The sequence below is a fragment of the Neovison vison genome, chromosome 12 (genome assembly GCF_020171115.1).
Source record: "Neovison vison isolate M4711 chromosome 12, ASM_NN_V1, whole genome shotgun sequence".
In the NCBI taxonomy this organism is placed as follows: Eukaryota; Metazoa; Chordata; class Mammalia; order Carnivora; family Mustelidae; genus Neogale; species Neogale vison.
In genome coordinates, this window is record NC_058102.1 from 107,377,173 (window position 1) to 107,387,545 (window position 10,373).

General features: G+C 42.7%; 1 protein-coding gene across 5 annotated transcripts in view; it reads left to right on the plus strand.

Annotated features, from left to right (window-relative positions):
- Window positions 1–10,153, plus strand: part of ADIPOR2 (adiponectin receptor 2) — a 92,919-nt gene extending 82,766 nt beyond the window's left edge. For all 5 annotated transcript variants that reach the window (XM_044228201.1, XM_044228200.1, XM_044228203.1 and 2 more), the window contains exons 5-8: window positions 1,742–1,928; window positions 2,183–2,370; window positions 4,954–5,147; window positions 7,308–10,153. In XM_044228201.1, coding sequence (XP_044084136.1) covers window positions 1,742–1,928; window positions 2,183–2,370; window positions 4,954–5,147; window positions 7,308–7,436 — 698 coding nt within the window. In that variant the 3' untranslated portion in view covers window positions 7,437–10,153. The remainder of the gene's footprint in view (window positions 1–1,741; window positions 1,929–2,182; window positions 2,371–4,953; window positions 5,148–7,307) is intronic.
- Window positions 10,154–10,373: the final 220 nt, after the last annotated feature.

The following is a 10,373-nucleotide window of genomic DNA, read 5'->3' on the forward strand; positions in this document are numbered from 1 at the left end:
GATGAAAATATTCTGAAATTAAGTAATAGTGATGGTTGCACAGACCTGTGAGTATACGAAATCTTTTCTGGTTTACCCATTTGACTTGCATTTTTTTTCACACATTTGATTTCTGTTGTGTCCCCAGATGCCTTCCTACCTGCTAGTGTAGTGAGGGTGGAAATAGAGTGGCAAATACAGTTCATTGCTGACTTCTAACTCAGGGGTAAAGTTTTATTAACTAGAACAGTTACTTAGCACATGTTTAACATCTTAATTTCTGTGCCTTCCTTGTGTTAAGTGACTTTTTTTTTTTTTTAAAGAAATTTTTAAAGGTTTTATTTATTTATTTGACAGAGGGAGAGAGAGATCACAAGCAGGCAGAGAGGCAGGCAGAGAGAGAGAGAAAGGGAAGCAGGCTCCCCGAGGAGCAGAGGGCTGGATGCGGGGCTCGATCCCAGGACCCTGAGATCATGACCTGAGCCGAAGACAGAGGCTTAACCCACTGAGCCACCCAGGCGCCCTGTGACCTTCTCCTAAGTAGTAAGAACATGTATTTTAGTGTGAAGAAGACCAGCTTATTTAGTTTATTTATTTTTAAGATTTTTATTTATCTGTTTGACAGAGAGAGACTCAGCGAGAGAGGGAACACAAGCAGGGGGAGTGGGAGAGGGAGAAGCAGGCTTCCTGTGGAGCAAGGAGCCCAGTGTGGGGCTCAGTCCCAGGACCCTGGGATCATGACGCAGCAAAGGCAGACACTTACCAACTGAGCTAGCCAGGTGCCCTAGAATAGAAGAGCAATTTAAAAACTGATTATGAAATAGAATGAATAGGCATTTTATTGTCCTTCACTCTTGAATCTGTTGGATTAACCAGTGAGAACCAGAGAAGCACAATGTTCCTTGACAGCTACTGGTGGAGGAAAGCTGTATTTCTTTTCCTTCTTTCTTTCTTTCTTTTTAATGATGTTTATATTTGGCGGAGAGGAGAGGGAGAAGCAGGCTCCCTGCCCATGCAGGACTCAGTCCAGGACCCTGGGACCATAACCTGAGCAGAAAGCAGGTGCTTAACCAGCTGAGCCATGCAGGCACCCCGAAAGCTGTATTTCTTTTTTTTCTTTTTCTTTTTTTTTTTTTTTTAAAGATTTTATTTATTTATTTGACAGAGAGAGATCACAAGTAGGCAGAGAGGTAGGCAGAGAGTGAGGAGGAAGCAGGCTCCCCAGCGAGCAGAGAGCCCAATGTGGGGCTCGATCCCAGGACTCTGGGATCATGACCTGAGCCAGAGGCAGAGGCTTTAACCCACTGACCCACCCAGGCGCCCCGAAAGCTGTATTTCTTGACAGGGTTTGGAGGCGTTTGAATTCATTGCAAAAGCAAACAGAAAATGGGTCTTTAAAAGCTGGGCTCCAGCATATGTGCCAAAAACTTTCTAAATGAAATTTTATCCTAGACCTAGAGGTAGAAGTGGACAAATTTAGCCTTCTAAGAAGTAGTAGCATTGTCTTGTTTCTTTTTGGATTATGCTCTTAGATAAACACTTGGTTTTTGAAGCTGAGGAGTATATGGTACCAGCAATGTTTGAAGTAGACCAGAATTTTGGATATGCTGTAGTTATTTGGATATGCTGTAGTTATATCCAGTCATTCTCCTGGAGCTTTTGATTCAGATACTGTGATTGTGAAGGACTGAGAACTTCATCAAGATGCAACACTTGTTTCCTGACAAGGATCCTCTTTTTTCTCTCTCTACTCTTTTTGTAGGTTGTGTATTCTTCCTGTGCCTGGGGATCTTTTATATGTTTCGCCCAAACATCTCCTTTGTGGCCCCTCTGCAAGAGAAGGTGGTCTTTGGATTATTCTTCTTGGGGGCCATTCTCTGCCTTTCTTTTTCATGGCTCTTCCACACGGTCTACTGCCACTCAGAAGGGGTCTCCCGGCTCTTCTCTAAGTAAGTATTTGAAAGTCTACATTGTAATCAAGTATTTGAGTCAGTGGTTAGGGAAGAATATCTAGCAGAATTGCCAGAATTCTTGATACTGTCTGATAGGAACTTAATTTTTTTTTTTTTTTTTTAAATTAAAGCAAGCATTCCTGTTTGCCTCTTTTCTGTTACCTGCTAGCTCGTGTCATAGGGGAGTAATTGGAACCTGTCTGTAGTGGGCTGTATTTTTTAATATCACATGACTTTCTTTCCTTTTTTAGACTGGATTACTCTGGTATTGCTCTTCTGATTATGGGAAGTTTTGTTCCATGGCTTTATTACTCTTTCTACTGTAATCCACAACCTTGCTTCATCTACTTGATTGTCATCTGTGTGCTGGGCATTGCGGCCATTATAGTTTCCCAGTGGGACATGTTTGCTACCCCTCAGTATCGAGGTGTACGAGCAGGTAAGAGATGTGGGGGTTTTACACTGCGCCTTTGCTAATTTACCAGTCATTTACCAGTCTGCTTGCCAAGTCCTCTGCTGTGTACTTGTGATGCAAAGATAAATAAGTCATAGTTCCTGTTCTTCAGGGGCTTTTAATATGGTAGTATTCATTAGTTGTCTTAAAGTGCATGGAGTTGAGGGGCATGATGAGCTTTATGAGTCAGTGTATATGTATTTGTAATTCACTTGAGTTTATGACTATATACTGTCCATAAGGCAGTGTCTTTGTAACCTTTGTTAAAAATGATTACTCTTTATCAGCTTGGAGTGTACTTTTTTAAGCGATTGGGTTTTTTGTTGGCATCATTTTTTTGTTTTGTGTTTTTATTCGAAAATGTGTACTGCTTAGGTAAATAAAACTTCATACTGATTGTATTTTACTAACATAAGTACCATACATCTCTTCTAATATAGGGATAAGGAAACTTTTTATATTTAGAATCATGCCTGTCTCAATGGAGAGTGTTTGGAAAACCAGAAACCTCTGGTTGAGCCTTCCTCTAGGAGTAGGGATTTCACCAGGGACATGTTTTTGTTTCCTACTGGACTGGGACTCCTTGTAGCCAGGACCATGTCCTTCAGTGTTCTGTCCTCACTATCAAACCTGGTGTCTACTGAGAATGAACAAGTAGTAGTAAAAGGAGTATTTTTTCCTTTTGACCTTTAAAAAACCAAACAAAAACCCCAGCCCAAAGCCCAAAACCATTTCGTATTAAAATCCAAGCCATGGGGGCGCCTGGGTGGCTCAGTGGGTTAAGCCACTGCCTTCGGCTCAGGTCATGATCTCAGGATCCTGGGATCGAGTCCCGCATCGGGCTCTCTGCTCAGCAGGGAGCCTGCTTCCTCCTCTCTCTCTCTCTGCCTGCCTCTCTGTCTACTTGTGATCTCTCTCTCTGTCAAATAAATAAATAAATAAAATCTTTGGGAAAAAAAAAAAATCCAAGCCATGGTACACCTGCAGTTTCCTGCAGGGTTAGAAGTTAGAATTTAACTTCTTGGTAATGACCACTGTTCACAACAGTCTGCCCACTGACCCTTTTAAGTAGAGAAGCAGTGGTCAGGCATGACTTTCAGCAGTACTTAACTGTGGGGCTAAGCCTGCTTCAACACAGGAGAGGAGACTACAGCTGAACATTCTGCTGTAAAAATACACATCAGAAGAACCAAGCTCTTGAGCTTTTGACTTCCAGAATGGTAGGCAAAACCACTAGAACCTCTGGTTAGCATGTAGAAAATAACAAGTGAAACAGGATGGTGATGGTTTTTCTTTAATGAGTAGAAGTAGGAAAAGGTTTTTATTTAGGCCTGGTTGATTCCCTTTTGTGAGATGAGCGTTGCCATTTTCCTCTTCTCTTGTAGATGCCCATTATTTATCATGTGTATGTGCATACATATATTGTTGCATACCAGCAACTTATTTGGTAATGTCCAAAACAAGTGATAGGCTTTTTGTTTTGTGTTTAGAGAGTTAAAGGTTATTTTAACTCTCTCTGTCAAAATGTAGGAGCAGTTACTGGCTCCTGGGTGTGAGATGTTCCTGTGGTATTTCAACTGACACAGATTTGTGTATATACTCATAAATTCACACACATATATTACTCAGCTTTTACAAACTGTTACTTAACATTCCATTTGTGACAGTCTGATTTTTATTTCATTGTAGTTCACTAAAAAATAAAAAAATGCTAATCCAGATTCACTTAGTTGATCTTACAGCCTAAGTCATACCCAGAAGTTTGAAAAACACTGCTGTAGATGATTTTGAAGGCAGTAGGGCTGTGGTGGAATGATTCTGATAGATTTCTGTACCAGATTGGTATTTCTGGGTCTGGGAGCTTTCAGGAGCAGTTGTGACCTCCCTCCAACCTCCTCAGTTACCACCCCTGCGTTTCCATTCCACTTCAATGCCAGGAATCCCTGTTGCTTCAGAGGGGAGACAAAATATGTGAAATTGCTCTGTATTGCAGTCTCTTTTGTCTACAAAGTGGAAGCATTGAGGAGAGTTTAAACAAACTTCTAGAGCTGTCTGTACCTGAAGCACTTAGCAACACAGTTCTAAACCCATTGAGGACTGCTGACTTGTTAAGCTGAGCCTCTTTCAGCAAGAGGCTCCTTGCCTTTGTAAATGGGTCTTTTATTTATTTATTTATTTAAAAGATTGTATTTATTTATTTGAGAGAGAGACAGTGAGAGAGAGCATGAGCGAGGAGAAGGTCAGAGGGAGAAGCAGACTCCCCGTGGAGCTGGGAGCCCGATGCGGGACTCGATCCTGGGACTCTGGTATCACGACCTGAGCCGAAGGCAGTCGCTTAACCAACGGAGCCACCCAGGCGTCCCAGTAAATGGGTCTATATTTTAGAACACAGCTGCTGTTGTCTGTTGTGGCAGTATCCCAGAGTTTGAAGAACCACCTTTTTCCTTTCAAATAAGAAGCATCGTACTTGAAATACTGTTTATAGAATTACCAGTGCTATATTGTAATATTTCTTCTTCCTTATTTCTCTTCTGCATTTTTACTTTATTTTATTCTTGTGATTGCCAGGAGTATTTTTGGGCCTTGGCCTGAGTGGAATCATTCCTACCTTGCACTATGTCATCTCGGAGGGATTCCTGAAGGCCGCCACCATAGGGCAGATCGGCTGGCTGATGCTGATGGCCAGCCTCTATATCACAGGCGCCGCCCTCTATGCTGCGCGCATCCCTGAACGCTTTTTTCCTGGCAAGTGTGATATCTGGGTAAGTATGACCAGGGGGAGTTAGTATGTATACATACATGTCTGATAGTATATTACTGGCAGACCAGGAAGTGAAATAATTGAAGTTGTTTTAGACTCAAAATTGAGAGACCCGTATTTTAGTTGTAACTCTTCGTCATTAGTTGTGTGTCTCTCAATGGTAAGTACAGTGAGGACTAACATTTACTGAACACTTACTTGGTGGCTGGCATGGTACTGAGTGAGTGCTTTGCACAGGTTACCTCATTTTAATACATTGGCCCTATAAGGTATGACAACTATTATTAATGTTTTCATTTTACAGATTAGGAAATGAGGTTTAGGGAGATTAGGTAACTTGTCCAATGTTAGGACAAGTTACTGCTGGGTGAAAAAAGTAGAATTTGAATCAGGCTAGTCTAATATCAGAGTCTTGCTCCTGTAGTACACTGAACTGGCAAGGAAGACATTTCGTTTGTTTTGGTTTCCTCATTTAGAAAATGAGGGTGATTGACTAGATTGTTTATCAAAGCCCCCCCCCCTTTTAAAAGATTTTATTTATTTGAGAGAGAGAGTATGAGCAGGGGTAAGGGGCAAAGGGAGAGGGAGAAACAGACTCTCTGCTGAGCAGGGAGCCTGATGCAGGGCTCGATCCCAGGACCCTGAGATCATGACCTCTACTGAAGGCAGAGGCTTAACCAACTGAGCCACCGAGGCACCCCTACCAGATTTCTTTTTGATACTAAAATTCGGTGATTTGTAACAAGAGATTTGTGTTTAGGTGTGTTTGGTAGCAAGAGAGGAAGGAGGGAGAGCTAACTAAATTGTGGTTAAGAGAGAGGGAAAGAGAAGGGGAAAGAAATATAAGGGTCTAGTAGATGGAAAATTTTGTAATTGAAAATGGCCTGAAACATTTTAAGTAGGTGCAGGATTGAAGAGGTGTTTTTTTTTTTTTTTTTAAGATTTTATTTATTTATTTGACAGAGATCACAAGTAGGCAGAGAGGCAGGCAGAAAGAGGGGGAAGCAGGCTCCTGCCAAGCAGAGATCAGGGCTTGATCCCAGGACCCTGGGATCATGACCTGAGCCCAAGGCAGAGGCTTTAACCCAGAGCCACCCAGGCGCCTTGAAGAGTTGTTTGATATGAAGTCTGACCTTTAGAATTCTGTTCCTTGACCTGTTGTATTATTGTAAACTAAATTGATCATCCAGTCTTCAAAGTTTAATTTAGCCCTCCATAAAATGAATATAATGCTAATTTAGGCAACCTTTTCAGATTCAAATTAGTTAATTTATCATTTGGAGATTGCCTTCTCATCATTTTGACATTAGTTATGGAGATAGCGCCCCCCCCCCCACTTATTTTGAGAATTTTGAGAATGAATTGATTTCCTAGGAACATTTTCCTGGGATGTGACTTATGACTCTTTCTAGTTTAACCTCTAAAGTTAACACCTTTCTCTTTATGAATACTGTTTTGCCACTGTACTTTTTCATTTTGAGGTGATAATGAGAGAATAGTATAATTTTTTGAAGTAATGTTGGTGCACTGAGCAATTGATAGATCCCTTTTAAAAAATGAACTAGCATTCAACAGAAGAGATTAAATCAGAAAAAAAGCTCATGTGCTTGTAGATCACTTCTGATTAGAGAAGGAATGAAAAGGCCTGACCTTCCAAGTCTTTTGATAAGGTATGTTGTTTGTGAAATTTCAGAGTCTTAGAGCTAGAGAGACATAATGTTTCAACCTTCTACTTAATCCTGGAAAATCCCTTTAGTTTTTCTGAGAGAGAGCAACATTTAAATTGGCCATAGCTCTGGTGCTTTTTAATGCCATGATAAAAGCTTTCTTCAGCAAACAGGAAAACCTCCCTGTGTCTAACTGTAGCCTTGTAGTCTGTTAGCAAGGGTGTGTGTATGCCATTGGCCCGAGTTCACCAGATACTCCTATGATACGTGTATACATCTTCATGGTTAGAATTAGCGGTAGCACCTTGATTTCTTTGGGGACAGCTGGCCTTCAGTTCAGCAGAATGTGATATGCCTAATGGATGTTCAAGATCTGTGGACACCTTGAATTTGAGCTCTGTAACCTCCATTCCCTGCCCTGCTCAGCACAAACAACCTGAAGACTCTTTAGCAGACTTAAATAATGAATGGTTTTCTCCCCTACCCCCCTCCAGTTCCACTCTCATCAGCTGTTTCACATCTTTGTGGTTGCTGGCGCTTTCGTTCACTTCCATGGCGTCTCAAACCTCCAGGAGTTCCGTTTCATGATTGGTGGAGGCTGCAGTGAAGAGGATGCACTGTGACACCTTCCAGAAGCTGGGGACTGTGACCCTGAACAGGGCCTGCAGCGTCTGCAGGCCTCCCTTACCGGCCATTGATGCCAGTGCCAGAGGGGCCCCCAAACTTTGACAGCCTCGTGGGCTTTGTGATGCCCCTGGGGCTCCACCTGGTACACGACTGAGAAGAGAAAAACAAAAATAAATCATACCTCAAAGGATGGAGTGCATCAATTTGGAGAAAAGGAGAAATGGCCCAAACCCTGACTTATAATTGGGATCTACTGATTGAGGGCTCTGCACGACCTTGGCAAACTGGCTTCTGATCCGTGTCACATTTCTTTGTAGAAGATGGGAACACAGTTTAGCTGGTGGTTCGTTCTTCTCCCTTTCTCGCTCCTTAAATCAATTTAAAAACCAATTTAGGTGAACATTTATATCCTGTTAAAGGGTGGGAATGTGATTTTAGATGCTCTTTTGGGAGAACAAAGAAATTAATGTAAATAAGATTTCTAACTCACTGTTTAAATAAGAATTTATATAAACGTTTAAAACATAGGGGTAGGGGAGGGAGGGGAATTTTGTACAGAACGAAACATGCAAGTACCACACACTGTTTCAATTTTGCACAAAGTGACTGTAGGAGGATCAGGTGATGGCCCCAGAATGTATAATGCCTTGGTGCACCAAGGTGCCTTCTAAAGGCTGGCATACCTTGGACCCTGTGGGGCAGAAAGTACAGCCCCAGCCCAGTGATCACATGACCACTCTCATGTCTGAGAGCCTTAGGGAGTCCCAAGGTGGAAGGAAGCTGTATGTGTTTTCTCAGTGGAAGCAGCACGTGAATGGCTGACAGGATGTGTTAGATAAAGGCTCTAGTTAAGGTATCATTTGAGAGAGTGATTTGTTTTCTATGCTGAGAGTGACCCCTTCTAAAGAGTAGAGCCATTTACTTGGGAAAGTCAATTATGCCAGCAAAGGGGTAGTGGAGACAGTAGGAGGAGCTCTGGAAATGTTAGCCTGGGGGCTGATCAGATTACTTCATGGCATCCTATTCAGTTCTGTGGTGATTTTTATCTGCAGGGATGTGACAGTTTTCTGTATCTTTGCTGTGGAGCTCAGGAACGCCCCAGAATCCTTCTGTTAAAGTCACTGCCCTAACTACCCTTCCTTGTCTTGGGAATACAAATGGACCTTTTCCCTGGCATCGCAGTTCTTGGCATGGAGCCAGCCACAAAAAAGATTCCAGCTTGTCCAGGTGCCTCCTGAGCTCATGTACATAGGTTGGGAGAAGGCTTCCTCTGGATCAGGAAAGGTGAATTTCACCTCTGGCACCACTGTCTTAGTAAGCCTAGTCGTGACATACATATCAGCTGTCTTTGAACAAGAAAGCCAGTCCAGTACCTACCAAGGAGTCATCAGTGTTCCCCAAACCCCAGTTTTCGGGGATAGCATGGTGGGAAGTTGTAAAAGAAAATGGTATGTTATTGCCAGGGAGTCTGGTACAGCCATATCTTTGAAGAGCTGCTAGGAGTAGAAAAAGTTTGCTCATGCCCCAGAGGTATCCTGTTAAGGTGTCAGGGAGAGTGGTAGGGGAAGGATCTGGTTCACAGAATTCTAATCTTGGCTCATAGGCAAACCACCAAAATAGCACTTGAGTCTTGGGTTACTTGCTGTCACCCAAGGTTTCAGGTGATTGAGTTACATCTTGGGGATTGTGGGTTTTAGAACTAAACATTGAAGCCCTAAATCTGGGGGCTGGCACCCTCCAGTAGGCGTTTGGCATGTGGGAAGAGTCTGGTATCCAGCAGAGTGTTGTGTTGTTGGTAATCTCCTTTCTCTCCCCTTCCAGTCTCCAGCAAAAGCTGGGAACTGGGAAGAAGGACTCCACTATAGAACTGGGGAAGGATTTAAGAGTATTTTGGTTCTGGGTAAGGTCACTGCCTTGGGTACCAAGGGACCCAACGAGAGACTTGAGTAGGTGAACTGGTGTGGTGCCTGATACAATAAAGAACAGTATTCCTCCCTTTGAGGGAATAGTCCAGCAGGGCAGTGGCCATCTGGAAGGAGGGACACTTAGTCTCATGGAAGCAACAGCACATATCAGAAGCCAGACTTGCTCTTCGGTCATGCACTTTGGGATACAGGGTATAGATGCAGCCCTGTAGCACCACCAACAGAAGTAGAAGTTTCTGGGCCCAGTCACCCCACACCACAAAGGAGGAGCTAAATCTGGTTCAACATAGCACAAACTGTTAGGAAAAATGAAATTAACATCAATGATGTGTCATCCAGTAAAAATCTCCCTCTTTAGGGTGTGTGTGTGAGTGCGTGTGTGTGCGCCCATTTATGTGTGTGTGTCTACGTGCAACTCACTACCAACAGCCTCACTGTGCACTTGGTCTTCACAGTGCTCGCTGAGAACTCTCACCAGGTTGGCGCCTGAATGCCTTACTCTCAGCATCAGAGGCTTGCTTGCTCTGTGCAGATTTTTAATTTTCTTCGTTGGCCCTAGGCTGGTTAGGACCTCTACAGCTTCATTCTTTAACCATTAAATAGTGGCCTTTTTCAGTATTTTCCCCCTTCCCCTTTATAAATTGCTGAAGCCACAAAGCACATTTTTGGGGGATCATAGAAGGTTGGGGTTTCAGAAAGGCCTCTGTGTGATGGTTCCATTCGCCATGGGATTTCCCTTACTTGCTGTATTCTCAACTTCTAATAAAAAGAACCAAATGGAATATGAACTTTGGTCGTGTACTGTTTTATTGACTCAACTTACCTGCCTTGAAGTCTTAATTTAGACACCGAAACTTAAGAAATTGTCAGAGACTTACTGGTCTGAATGCACAAATCAAAGTTCTTTATGCCCAACTCACTTTTCCTGACCTTTCTTAAGCTTTCATTACAACTGGGATGAGGTTTAGAATGGAGGGGAGAGCTAACCCCAAGGGGTAGTTAATTTAT